Here is a 15,114-nt window from a genome sequence, read left to right as displayed (position 1 = left end):
AAATAAACAAAACCATTAAATGTTCTGAATTGACAGAAATGCAATCAAGTGACAAGAATCTAGTTCTGTCAGATCTGATAAATGATGTGGTGCCAGTTGAATTGTGACATAATTGAAGAAAGCAATCATGTTTCTGCTGTGACAACTGGAGATGGTTGAATGTATCAATGGTCGATATTCTATGGTTACTTAATTATCAGTGGTGAATCAGCCTGATAAGTTTCAAATCCGGAGCATGTAATTCCAATCCCGAATGTCTAATCAAAGATTTCAAAAATTACTTCAATATGACATACCATCTCTATATAAATGAGGAACAGTAGGGTGGGCATATTCTGATACTATATCTGGATTACTTAATAAACGATACACTATAAATCTTGATAAACCAATAACATCATTATTAGACTGTAATAATATCATTTCACCAAATATAGTCTAAAAATAGAAAGAAATTCAATGTTATTATTTTTATTAAAACAACAATATCACCTCACCAAATAACAAATAAGACAAAATTTTATTATTATTAGACTGTAGTAATATAATCTTACTATTGCCTATTAGTAAATCTTTAATTTTTACTACTAATCTTATGTGACCAAGTAGCACCACTGGCAACACAAAAGCAGTGGTGGTTACAAATCTATATCAAGATAAAACGGCCACAGACACAACAGATAAGACTGGAGTTCAGGAGGTGATTTATAAAGAGATGCAAGCAGTGGCTGTAAAATCTTACCTCTAGTCCAATTCTAAGCCACAGTGGATTATAACATAATAACATATCTAATATTTTCTGTTTAATTCCTGAAAAAAAATATATCAATCCTAAATGACATGTATTTGTGTAATTCTGACAATGATTTGTGATATATTATGAGATCCTTGGCATCAAACAAAACAGAACACTTATCTAGTATAAAACAGGTCATTAGCCAACAAAAGACAGATGATACAAACAGCTTCAAATTTTGTCTCTACTTAGTCAACTTCCAATGCATGGGACTATATTGTCAGAAAACGAATTTTCCAATTCTTAGCACTTTTTGGGAAATAATAAACTTCATTTAGTTCCTGCTAGAAAAAGGCGAAAAATCTAAAAGAGTTGATTATCTATTTTGTTTTTTCAAGAAGTTGCCCTTACAGTCAATATGAATTTACATATGCAAGTCAAAAAATCCCTGCAAAACACAGAATTTTCAAGTTTGATTTTTTGTCACTAACGAAATAAAAAATATGATCTCAAGCATATTTAAAAACTCCTCACAACAATGTACTTGTCATCTTTCTTAGTCCAGTTCTCATTATATAACAAACCTAAATCAGCATGAAGCATTCTATCTTTTCTTACAGCCAATCGTCTACTCTCTACTTCAATCTCTACTTTACGTATGACATGTACCACTGTCTGTGATTGGTAAAGTAAACAAGATGCTCGTCGTAATTTGTTCATTCTTCGTCTTGCAGCATAGGCTCTAATAGATAAAACTTCTTTAGTTGGTGCTAATCTAGTACTACCCTTCATACCATCAACAAACAATTTTCCAGCGTCCACTGAAATAAACAATAAAATTGCAAATAAACAATAACTTCTTTACTCAGAAACCAAGAGTCTTGATTTTCATTAATTTTAGATCTCGTACATCTATCTTTTTAATTCAGGAATAAAGTCAGTTACTGTCATTATGGTGAATTTAATTATTAACTCATTGACTCAAACCAGTTCAGATTAAAATTGTCAAAATGAATATGAATAAATTATTTACAAAAAGAGATACAGAACAAAAGAAAAAAAAAAAATAGTAGATATATTAAAAATATTTTAAACAAAAAGGGTAGTTCTTATGATAAAAATACAATATACAGCAGATTGTTAATACAGAATGACACAACCACTTGGAAATTCTATACAGAAATTACAAAAACTTTGATGATTCTAATTTTATTAATGATCTTGCTAAAATTCCATTTGAACTAGTCGAGTCAATTGATGACCCAAATTCTGCCCTTGATACTTGGTATAACCTTTTTATAGGTGTTTTAGACTGCCATGCTCCGCAAAAGCGAAAAAGAGTAAAAAGATACTATCAACCGAAGTGGTTTAATGAGGAAATAAATAAAGCCCGAAAGTTCAGGGACTTCTTTAAAGCCTCCAAGAGGTGTGACGACTATAGAATATGGAGAAATAAAACCAAAAATCTCATTAATAAAGCCAAAAAAAACTTTATCAAGGACTCTATCGAAAATGAAGAGCAATCTAAAAACATATGGAGATATTTTAGTGACATACAAAATAAACCCAATAATTGCCCTTATCCCAATAGTATTAAATATGGAAAAACAACAGTTAATGATCTAAATGCTATTGCTAATGTGATGAATGATTACTTCACTAATTTAACTGATGACATTAAGCCCCCCTATACACCACTTTCTCAAGAGTGCAAACGAAAGATATCAGATTACGTAAATGATAAGATTCCCCCAAATAACAACTTTTCTATTAATTGTATTACTACCACAGAGGTATTAAAACATTTATTGAGTTTAAATAGTAACAAAGCCATTGGGTGTGATGGTATTGGACCCAAAATTTTAAAATTGTCTGCGTATACAATTTGTAGCAGTTTGACATATATCATTAATCTTTGTATTTCTCAAAACATGTTCCCCAGTGCCCTTAAACTGGCTAAAATTATTCCTATACATAAGAAGGGAGCTAAAGATGATCCGAACAATTATAGGCCAATCTCAATTCTCCCCACAATTTCAAAAATATTCGAAAGGCACTTGAGCACTCAAATTCAAACTTATTTGGAAACCTTCAATGTTCTTTATGCTTACCAATCTGGATTTAGATCAAATCATTCATGTGCTACTGCACTGATCCGAATGACAGATAATTGGCTTGATGCTATCGATAATGGTGCGATGAGTGGTATAGTGTATCTTGATTTTAGCAAAGCATTTGATCTCATTGATCATAAGCTTATTATTGAAAAACTACATCTTTATCGATTTGATAATAATTCACAAATTTTGATTGAATCATATCTTGACTCACGGAAGCAAAAAGTATGTTTAGGATCAATTACCTCCTCAATTACTACAGTCAAATGCGGGGTTCCACAAGGTTCGATCCTGGGTCCTCTCCTATTCCTAATTTTTATAAATGATCTCCCACTCAATATTGAATCAAGTCAGATAGATTTGTTTGCTGATGACAGTACCCTGCATTGTTCACACAAAGATATTTTATCCATCGCCAAAAATCTCCAAAATGATCTCTATTTGGTTGCTGAATGGTGTGAAAACAATGGGATGGTAATCAATCCTTCGAAAACAAAATCAATGCTGATTTCAACAAAACACAAAAGAAATCAGAAAAACCTAACTTTATCTCTCCATGGTGAGAAAATTGAGACGGTTACTACCGCAAAATTACTTGGAATTCAAATTGACCAAGACCTTAATTGGGAAGCACAGATAGCAGATATGTCTAAAAAACTTGCATCAAAAATATTTCTCCTAAATAAGATAAAAGATCATTTACCTTACGAGACAAGAATTTTGTTTTATAACAGTTACATACTACCAATATTTGATTATTGCTCTATTATTTGGGGAAATGCTACCAAAAGTAGATTAGACATTCTTTTAAAATTACAAAAGAGGGCAGCAAGAGCTATTCTTGATGCACCGATTGAAACTCCGTCCACCTCTTTATTTACTAAACTCGGTTGGCTTACCCTTACACAGAGGATTCTTTACAATAAAATTGTCTTATCATTCAAAATTATTACATTTAATACTCCACTTTATCTAAATTTCCATTTTATTGAAAAATCTCTTGTTTCCAAAACGGATATCTTGCTCCGTTCACAGACCAGTAAATCTCTTTTTCTTCAAAAATGCAAAACGGAATCCATGAAACGTACTTTTCATTATTCTGCATGTCTTTTATGGAACAATCTGCCTTTTGACATAAAGATGTGTAAAAATGTTGAAAATTTTAAGATTAAACTGAAAACTCATCTATTTTGCACACTGTAGGAACCATAATATTCAACTGATGACATACTTATTATTTTTAACTTGCAACTGCATTCTATTTTATTTTGTGTGTAATTATAGTGTTCTTCCTATATTCTACTTGTATAATGTATATGTTTTGTAGTTTGGGAGTGACTTATCAAACTTCCCACTTTAAAATGCTATTGCATTTCTAATGATTTTAAATTTATCCTGATATTACATGTATATATGTCTTTGTAGTTTAGGAGGGACCTATGGAAGATTAGTTTTTTTTTGCAAACTAAATATGTTGCCTCATTAAATAAAGTTTTTATTATTATTATTAGGCTTTCACCTTCGGTGAAAGACTATTGTTTTTACTAGGTATTATTATTCTTATTATTTTTTTTTTGGGGGAAGCTATATCTCAGGAACTATAAGAGATAGAGGTCTGAAGTTTGGTTTTCTCCCGTGAAAATGGGTGGTGGCTAGTGCTTAAATGTAAAATGAAATGTGTGCGCATAGCGGAAATGCGTCAAATCTTTAACGTGCACGGAAATTGAAAATCGGCTCTTATTCTCTTAATTCTCAATGGATTCTTCAGATATTTACATTTTTGGATAGCTGGAGACATTTCTTAACCGATAGCAGTTCAAAACTGTGGAATTTAGAAACTTTGTCGCTCTCATTTTTTTGGTGAAAAATGGAACATTTTCAAAATTTTCTATTTTTTTTTATTTTTGGGAATTTTGAAATTTCAGTTATATTTTTGGATAGCTGACATCAATCCGATTCCAACAATATAAGTTTTGTTCTGAAATGTTGACTTTGATTTTTCACTTTTTTTCGCATTTTGGTCAAATCGTAGAGTTCTTATTTTTTTAAAACGGCTCCAACGATTTTTCTAAAATTTATAGAATATGAAGTCGAAGGTCCAAACTAGTTCATGAACTATAAATGAAAATCCTCTAATCACCGGAAGTAGTCAAGACATTTATCCAAACTTTGACAAAATTGTGAAAAATGGGTGCCTGTGCGGAAAATGCGATGTATCAATTGTGTTCATGTCGATTAGTTAAAGTTTTATATCGTTTAATAGCCAATTGAATTGTCTATCGGATGGTACTAAAGCGGCATGTTTCTATCAAAAATTTAAAAAGTTATGTGACTTTGAAAAGTAAGGTATTTTGCGATTTCGAGCAACTTTAGACGCATGTTTCTCGGAAAGTCTCCCAACGATTTTTTAAAAACTTTCTCAATCGAGAGATAAATGGGTACTCTGTTGTGAGAAACCACTGTATCATTTTTTGAAATGTCAGGGGTAGCCGAAAAATGAGATCGAAAATCGAAAACGTCGTATTTTTACGATTTGGAGCATTTTTAGAGGTCTATTTCTCGAAAAGTCAACATAATATTTTTTTGAAACTTCTTCTACAGAGAGGCCTATCAGTAGTGTTATATATAAAACCATTGTACAACAGTTCCAAATTTCAGGAGTAGCAGAACAAAGGGATCGAAAATTGAACACGGCACCTTTCATTGTTAAGCGAAACATAAGTAGGGGATACAATCTGTACGTTTTGTCAACGTATAGAGTCTATTCAAGAGTGCTTTTATCAGTGATGATATTTGAACTGAAATTATTTCAACTATGAGTGTTTTCTTCTTTCCAAAATATGGGTTTAGTGACCCTGTAACAGAAATAGTTGATTGCTGTGTGTAATAATTAGCCTTTGAATTAATATTGTTGCTTCTGTGTCAAAATTATCTTATACCGGTAATCATCTGGACAGAAATCGACGGCTCGCGCTGTTTATAAGAAAGTTCAATTTATTAATCGTTTGCAGTAGTATCGTACAGTGGTATCGAATATTGCACCTGTGATAAAAGGCATGACGTTGTTTGAGCATGGACTCTATCTCTAATTAAACTTAAATTTTTATTAGTGACGTCAAATCTTTAACGTGCACGAAACCAGAAAATTGGCGATATTTCATTGAATATTCAATCAATTTTTGAACCAGTTACATATTTGAGTAGCTGACATGAACGCGATTCCGAAGTCCCGTGTACACATTGGTCTGACCGTAAAAGATCCCTTGGCGGTTGGAATTCTATATAAAAGAAGACTAGCGCCGCGGTACGAGCATGTTTAGAGGTCATTTCGGGACTAACATATGGTTCATTATTTTAATAATTCGCTTGCGCGTAGGAGTCATTAGCAGTGGGAGGAAACCGGAGGACCCGGAGAAAAACCACGAGCTTGGACAGGCGACCCTACTCCTTGTAAGGTACAACCGAGGAATCGAAACCCCGCCAGTTAACTCAACGACAGACGGTATGATACAGCGCAGTCCCAAAGGCTAGCCTACCGTGCAAATTCCAGCCAGCATAATGAATCTATATAAGAAACATTTATTCCTACTGGCGATTTACAAACAGTCCCCAAGGATAGCCTACCGTGTAATTTCCAGCCAGCATAATGTATCTATATAAGAGACATTTATTCCTACTGGCGATTTACAAATATTGCATGAAGAAATTCAATTCATGAGAATAGAAACACGACTAATGCACAGTATCATATTGATTATAAAAGTACAATGTATATATTGGTTACACTATATATGTCACAAAACACCAATCATTAGATAATAATAATTATTTACTAATTATATAAATCATTTTAAGAGGTAGGAGTTATCCGTTGTTTAATTTAACAGTTATATAATTACTTTTCTCGGAAAAGCCGCCAATGATTTCTTTCAAACTTGCTCAATCGAGATTCTACTGGGTAGTGTATTGTGTGAAACCCTTGTACAATTTTTCTAATTGTCATGGGTAGCCCAAAAAAGAGATCGAAAATTGAAAACAGCGTATTTTTACGAGTTGGAGCATGTTTAGGGGTCAATATCTGAGTTATGCTAGAGTGTGGGTTTTTTTTTTTTTTTGGGGGGGGGGGGGGGGGGAGTGGTGGGGATAGTCTTTTGTCATATATCTGGCGATCGTGTGACGCCTTTGCGACCGTGAAAGCCTTCAGCATTGCGCGCAATTCTAGTTATTATTATTATTATAATGCACGAAAATTGCAAAATACACCATGCCATTATTTGGTTCAAGGGTGTTTTCTCACATCAGTTCAAAATGAATATTTGATTTATGACTGCATAGTAATGTTTTTATCAATTTTGACAGCTAAAATTAGCAATCTCCTAATTTGGGATCATCGTTCTTTTGAAAGGAATGGAAAAGTTTCCAAATATGTATTACCCTAACACACAACCCCAGTTCAGTGTGCCCATGGGAAAAAGTTTGTTATATTTAGATGTTTATGGTATTTGGTTCATCTCGCTATAATATTGAAAGGAACTGTGATCTTTGGGATATAAACATATATTTTAAGTTTCATCAAAATCTGACAAAAATTGTAACCTCTAGAGGGTCCACAAACAAATTGTGGACCGGACAGACAGACAGGGGCGACGACAATATACGTCCACAAGAAAATGTGAAACTTCTCCAATCAATAGAAACAGGTAACACAAACCAATTACAGACGGTTTGATGGGATCAATTTTGACTAAGTCAAAATGATGCATTTGACATTCAGATAAATTGATATACAATAATTAATAGAACAATATAAAAAAAAACATCGTTTTATCCAACGCGTCATCAGTAAAAACACTAACTTCTTCATCCCTGAAGAATTTAGTATTTTTAATGATGAAACATTGGATAAAACAATGGTTTTTTGATATTGTATTCTATTCATTATTATATCACATGAAAATGTGGGCGAATAAAAAACTTGATTTTCGTACTATCAGGGTCATTATGGTCCTCTCATCATATTAATAAACGTCAAATAATTTATATAGCATTTCAGGCCCAAAGAAAGACCTGCAATAGGCAGATTTAGCTCTTACATAATGCCTGTTTAATTATAAATGAATCAAAATTTAACCTTTTGTTTTCTCAACATTAATATTATATTCTTCAGGAGGAGTGAGAATAAAATTTAACCAATGACAAAATCCTCGTTCTTGTTTCTCCTGCCATCTTTCATCATAATACATATTCCTGGCAGCAAATGGCATGGGATGTTTAGGAACAGCTAAAATTGATACAGAATAAAAGATTAGTGAACAATCAAAACAATTTCCTGAATTGTAAATATAATCATATTCACTTTTTCAAAATTGAATTTAACATATTATTATTATAAAATCTTGATTATCCAAGGTTAGAATGTTTGTCATATAAAAAATCTGAGGTAAAAATATAATGTGTTCTATTCTTACTGGAGTAATACTTACAGGTTTTGGGTTTTTTAATCAACATCAATTTGGACTGAGCCACTCCCTTCATTGGTCCTCTCTGTTTCTTCAAACTTGTTGGAGGTAAGTTTGGTCCTTTAAAAATAATGGTAAAAAATTCAATCAAAAATTTAAATTACAGATCCATTGAAATAGCACATGCAATTAGATTTCATGTTTAAAAAAACAGTCTACTAAAGACAAAAAAGTTATACAATAACAAGCTAACAGTGAGGCAGATGTCCCCTGCCACCATCCCAAAATAAATACATCACTCTGCATTAAGTTAGAATCAAAGTTATCTTGTCCCTTAATAGACACCTACACTACATGTAAGTTTGAACATTCTACCTCAATTAGAAGGAGGGTTATTGTGTTCCAAAAAGTGTGACGGACAGACAGATCCATTTTAATAGTTCCCTGCTGTCTACAAAGACAGGGGACAATTAATCAAAACAAATATCTAATCACCTTTCCTGGACGATAGTGGTGGATTATTACCACTAAGAGGTGCTGATGATGTTCTGGCAAGACCTGCTTTAGTAGATTTATCAGTAATCAATGAATCATCAGAACCCATTTTGATCAGTGGTCTGCCTTGTGGTGTGTTCCTATTATTAGTGGATTTAGTAAAATCTGCCACAAGATTTTCTTGTTTTTTCTCGTTGGATAGATTTCTTGGTCCACTGTGTACTGACTTTCTTCTATCATTGGAAGTAGGTTTGTTAGCTGTGCCAATCAGATTCAGTTTCTCTCGTGAACTGGCTATAGATCGTCTATTACTAGTTGGCACAGGTTTACCGGTAGAAGAAACACAATTAGTGTGCCTGGCTTTTGCAGAACTTGTACCACGATTCGGTGCCATATATTTGTTTTCGGATGATTTTAATTCCTTTGAGATTATCTTATTACCTACTTTGTTTGAGACATCTAATAAAGCAGAATTTGATAGATTTTTTTTATTTCTCTTATCCTTTTTTCTATCCTCGTCTTTGAGACTTGAATCTGCTTCTAATTCTATTGAATCTTCTGTTTTGCTTTTCAAAAAAGAATCATTCAAGCTTCTTAAAGAAAGAGAAGATTCTGATTTTTCCGACAACAGAATGTCTGTACTATCTTCTTTGATGGAAGTGACCAAACTGCTCTCAGTCAATACTTCTTTCATTTCTGTGACAATATCTTGACCAACAACCAAACTGACATTCTCTGTTTCATTTTCAATATTGGGTTCCATTATTTCTTGTCTGTTTTCTTTGGAGGATTGTATATTTTCGATCTCATCAATATCATCAATTGCTGCAAATAATCTCCTTGGACTAACTGAATTCAGATCAACAAATCTAGGAGAAGTGACTAAATGAGTTGACCTTCGACCGATTTCAGGATCAGGAGAAGAAGGCAATCGATTAGGTGATCCAATCAAATTCGGTGAAACTGGTGCTTGTGTAAATATTTCCACTGTTTCCTTTTCTGAAATGCTACACATTTCCTTTTTAGGCAGTTCTGGACTTCCGCTAACTCCAACCTCTACAACTATGCCCTCACCATTCTCCAAAAGTTTGGTGCCTTCCCCAGTTGGTGTGCATTCAAATAAGTTGTTGTTCACTGCCGTTTGAACAGCATACAGCAATGCATCTGAAGGACGACTTTTTGTGACCGTTAAGGTGGTTCGTCTAGTAAAAACTTCACTTGGGCTGGAAGGAAGGACGGATGGGGAGCCAAATTCGTCCAAAAATGGGGATACTCTTTTTGGTGTAAGAACATTGTCATTTTCTTCAAATAATTTCTTTCCTGTGAGTATGACCTTGTTGTGGATATGTGGAGATGGTTTATCTTTAGTGATGGTTCGTGGACAGGCCGTATTGTTCTTTTTAGGTGAATTGGCATCAAAAAGTCGTTTACCAGAGTTTTTCCTGATTTTCTCCACTTCCGGTTCAGCTGATTCGTTCTTTGTTACTGTGCGAGTAAAGATTTGATGCACCTGACTTTGACTATAATTGGCACCAAGTTCTATATGCGTGACAGCTGATGCCTGTTCTTTAAAATCAATTCTAGTTTCAATATCATTATTTTTTTTAATATCATTTTTTTCATCTGTCGGTTTGGAATTTTTAGAGATTGGTGTTTGTCCAACTTTGTTTGATGTCAACAATTTTCGTCTCTTGGGTTTTTCTTCATTGGTTGCCTTTCCACTACCTTTTTTTGAAGATTTGGACAATTCATCTTTCTTTTGGACAGATCTATTTTTCTTCAGAGACACTAAAAAAGTTGTACGTCTCGGACTCTGATGATGGACATTTGGGTTCACTCTATCACTGCCTTTCTTACCCTGATGTTGTCTGAGAAAATTAGTTTTACGAACATCCTTTGTTGCAGACTCTTGAAATAAAGGAGTTTTGACAGTTGTTTTCTGTTCAAATGAGTGTTCATGTAAACTCAGGCGAACATTTCTCAATTGCTGAACGATAAGATTATGAGGAATGGAATTCTGAAGAAGTGCAGAGGGACTTGGAACACCCTTCAAGTTCTCTTCTTCCCCTTTTGTATTATTGAGGTTTTCTAAAAATGAAGTGGGGCTAACTGTTTTCTCACCAATTATTTGTGGTCCAACAATTTTCACAGGTTTCTTCTGTGCCATGTTTAAGGAATCGTTCAAAAATGTTTCTGGTGAAAGGAACTTTTTATCTTTTCCATCTTTGTCATTGGTCAATTTCATGCGTTGTCGTTTTGAAGGAGAATTCTCTTTGTTTTTGTTTTCCTTTTCTTTTATCTTATTTCGAGAGTTCTTTTCTTTTTGGATTTTTGGTGTGTCCTGCAATGTGTCCTGTTCCTTCTGGTAGCCATTACTTTCTTTGAATGCAAGAATTGTTTCTTGATCAGTGGAAATCCTTTGACTTTCAGCAGGTAGATTATTGACATCTCTCAAAACTGAATATTGGGTGTCTGAATATCGAGAATCGGTAATAACACATGAACCATCTATTTCTGACGATTTTAATATTGGACTGAAGGATGGTGAGCAACCTAGATCAACACTCTCTGATTTCGCTGTATATCCGACAGAAGATATAGAAATAGCAGTTGATTCTAATGGAGGTGGTGTGCTATCCTCACCACCCTGTTTATCTAATAGTTGGTATTCCAGGAGTTCATTGATGGGTGCTGGTGGATGTGGTTTTAAATTACTCATCCTCGGTTTCTCTGCATCCAGTGGACTGTAGTTGTCACGAATACACGCCAGACCTGGAGTGTTGATTATTGAAAATGGTTTCTTCACACTTATTCCAAGCAAACCTTTTTTCTGAAAAAAAAAATTAAATTTCAAAATATTAAAACAAAATCTTTCAGAATTCTTACTTTCAATATATAATAAAACAAGGGAAGGATTTTTGCAATGCCATGGCATCTTTAGTGTATCGAGTTCACGGCCATTATGTCCATGGCAGGACTCCTTTTATCATGAAAATGTGCAATAGTATCGGTAAAAGAAAGCACATGCACATATTTTATAACCATATCTAGATGTGATCATGTCTTAAAGGGGCATTATGGGAGATTAGATAAAAACTAGATAATATAAAGAGAATTTGCTGAAAATTTGAGTCAAATTGATCCACTCTGAACCAAGATCTTAGCTTTTGAATTTTAGGCCTAGCCTCGATCATCATTACTAAAGTCGGTACGATAAAAAACAGTCTTGATTATCCATTTTTGGATTTAATCATCAATGAGCGTCGAGCAGCAGATCGGATTCAAACCCAGTAAATATCACAGACTAGCGATGACATCGAGGGTTGATTATGGTCTGGATAAGTTAATTAATGTCTAATTAATAATTTAGATAACATTTCAGGCCTAAAGAAAGACCTACAATTGGCAGATTACAAATTATTAGGCAATATGAATACCAATCATTTTACGAACATTATAAGTATGTATTCATTACATGTATGTAGTAGTACATGTAAAGTTTAAAGTTTTTCCCATAACCTACTTTTTTAACTGGTTTCTGTTTCTTAACAGCTTCCGCTGAACCAAACACATACGATTGTAATCTGTAAACACCATCCACTTTAAATAATATCATTTCACGACAGGTACATGCTTCATCTGGTGACCATGTTATAGACAGAGTGACATAATCTTCTGCACCAACTACAAACTTGGTCTGATCAATGGAAAAGTTTTTCTTATATGGGAAGCGCTCAACAATTACTTCCTGTTCGTATTCATGTGGGTTGCGTACCATCAATATTCGTGATTTTGCTTTCCCAACTTTTATAGTTCCAAACCCAATTCGAGGAGCATTTGTGAAATGGGTTAATACAAGTGTCTCAATCTCTTCATCACTCTTGCGCCTTGCTGCTCCAGAAGAGCGCCTTTTTTTCCTATCAACTGCTATCTCTAGTTTTGTTGCTGGTGGGGTTTCAAACCATGATCTCCTCATTTTTTTCACTTGTCCCGGTGTTCCATTTCCATTACCACTAAATACTGATGTTGACAAGGAATCGTCAGGATTATCTACTGATGCCATGATTTTTCTGTAATTTCACTCACTATAATTCATGTAAATATTGATCATCTGCTGGAATTTAAAAAATTAAAAAGAATTAATTTGTTTATATCTCTGTTGCATTCTAAATACAGAACCACTTGTCTATCTGTACAACCAGACCATATACATCTAGACAATGCCAATACCTACCATACTCTTTGAATGCTATGGTATAAAGAGTGTTATGAGGGAAATTTTGCCCGGACAGTGGCACTACGTCTACTGTTATATCGAATTCTAACGTCAAGGGATCTTTTACATGCACACCAATGTATACACGGGACCTCGGTTTTTCGTCCCATCCAAATGGTAGACAGCTGTCTTTGTCAGGCCCTCCACCCTGCATCAAAAACAAGGGGGAATACTCATTATGGCGTATGCGTGTCTTCATTAACCCAGTTCAGAGCAGAACTGTAGGACGTTAAACCCCATTTCATTTCCAACTGCTTTGCACAATTTCTGTTCATTTTAAAATGGCCGCCAAACCAGAATCACATGATTTTATGTCATTTGAAAATACAGAAAAACTGTTCGGTAAGATAAGATTAAGATTTCAGTGTTCAACTCTTCACTATTTGTAACATAATTACTTATTTCCATCCAAAATGCGATGTGTTAAACATTTTGGAATTGAACCTAATTTAACTTGCTCAAAGCCTCAAATAGTGTATCAATTGTAGCCGTGATTAAGAATTATCATGGCTACAAATATTGTAGTTACTTTAGTAACGAATGGATAATGATATTCATATCACTTCGCTCTATCCGTTACTGACTCATGCTATTGACAACTAATATGAAAAATAAGGCTTTCCCTCCATCTCGGTTCAAAGGCTATTTTGGAATCCTTGTAAACCATCTTTTTTCACCGTGATTCTTCTTTGATATTTATCAAGTAAAATAAAAATGTACCTCAATTTAGGAATGAAATGTTACAGTAGAGAAAAATACTTGAATATTTTACCTGCGATGCCCGATATTTTGCACAACACTAATGATACCATATAAGTTTATTAATTCAAACTGTACATGTACTTTAAAATAATTTTTTCACAAAATGAAAAACGAAAAAACTATTATAGCGAGAACTGTCAGCTCATTATTTAAATCTTACATAATGCATGTTTAATTTATTAAAGGTACCGGTATTTATTTATGTATAGCTTTTTAATTTAGTTTTTCTATTTTTCGTTTTTCATTTTGTGAAAAACTTATTTTAATTGATGTACAGCACGAATTTTCTTTTACGGTAAAATTCCATTCCTTAAATTTGGAATATTGGCTGAGCACAACTATGAACCAATCTGCACAGGTGTGAGTTTGATAATGGTGGACGAATTCAAATGAATGTTGTTTCAGTTTGTGTTTTTGTATTGCACAATTCTACACAAAAATAGTGTTGGATTATTATAAATTTGTGTTGGTTGTGGCAAGAAATGATTCCTTTTGGCGATCAAAATAGACGGCAAGGATTCCAAAATAGCCTTAGAATTAGAACTGAGATGGGGAAAGCCTTGTTTTCATATTAGTTTTCAATAGTATGTGTCAGTAACGGATCAAGCGAAGCGATATATATATCTGTTACTAATAAACTAAAAGTAACTAGGCCTACAAATATTGCAGAGCTGGGGAAAATTTTGGCTGCATGGGGCACCCTACTCTGTATCACCATTGGCACTATACTGCTTGCCATAATTCTTCATATTCGGGCTTTATTCAATTATTTATTGATTAAATCTATTGATTATGATTATGCCCGCTTCCTAGAGGTTTTGCTCACACGTCGTCAAAATATTAAAGACTGAAAGAGTAACATCGGGCCTCAGGTAATTCCGGTACCCAGGAATTCTAGCCTTGCTAGACCGACTAGACGTTAACTTAGAAGAGAAGTAGAAAAATTAAAAATAAAAAAAAGTTGGTCTTGAATCTAGGCCCCTAGACTCTAGACTAGTGAATCGGATTTTAAAATTGAAATTAACAAGAATAAATGTCAGATCATATCATTATCATAGCTAAAAAGAATCGCTTAATTATCCACAAGGAAATTATACTCAAGCATAACGATTACACAAACCAATGTCTTAGAAAAATTACCATCAAATACATTCTAAACTTCTGTAAAACATCGTACAACAGCGTTCCAATCTTCACGCACTGTCATCCATCTTTTCGAATTTGGTGCAGACTATTTTTCGAACCAATGAAAGTAAAGCTTATAATTAA

At 33.8% G+C, this 15,114-nt stretch overlaps 1 protein-coding gene across 1 annotated transcript in view; it reads right to left on the bottom strand.

Annotated features, from left to right (window-relative positions):
• Positions 1-15,058, bottom strand: part of LOC126829555 (abnormal spindle-like microcephaly-associated protein homolog) — a 37,732-nt gene extending 22,674 nt beyond the window's left edge. Inside the window, exons 1-8 of the mRNA XM_050559508.2 lie at positions 14,986-15,058; positions 12,331-12,921; positions 8,808-11,637; positions 8,337-8,432; positions 7,985-8,134; positions 1,321-1,557; positions 743-810; positions 297-438 (exon numbers count right to left, since the gene is read on the bottom strand). Coding sequence (XP_050415465.2) covers positions 297-438; positions 743-810; positions 1,321-1,557; positions 7,985-8,134; positions 8,337-8,432; positions 8,808-11,637; positions 12,331-12,870 — 4,063 coding nt within the window. The 5' untranslated portion in view covers positions 12,871-12,921; positions 14,986-15,058. The remainder of the gene's footprint in view (positions 1-296; positions 439-742; positions 811-1,320; positions 1,558-7,984; positions 8,135-8,336; positions 8,433-8,807; positions 11,638-12,330; positions 12,922-14,985) is intronic.
• Between the last annotated feature and the right edge of the window lie 56 nt (positions 15,059-15,114).

The sequence above is a fragment of the Patella vulgata genome, chromosome 1 (assembly GCF_932274485.2).
Source record: "Patella vulgata chromosome 1, xgPatVulg1.2, whole genome shotgun sequence".
NCBI classification, from domain to species: Eukaryota; Metazoa; Mollusca; class Gastropoda; family Patellidae; genus Patella; species Patella vulgata.
This window is presented reverse-complemented; position numbering and strand designations above follow the sequence as displayed.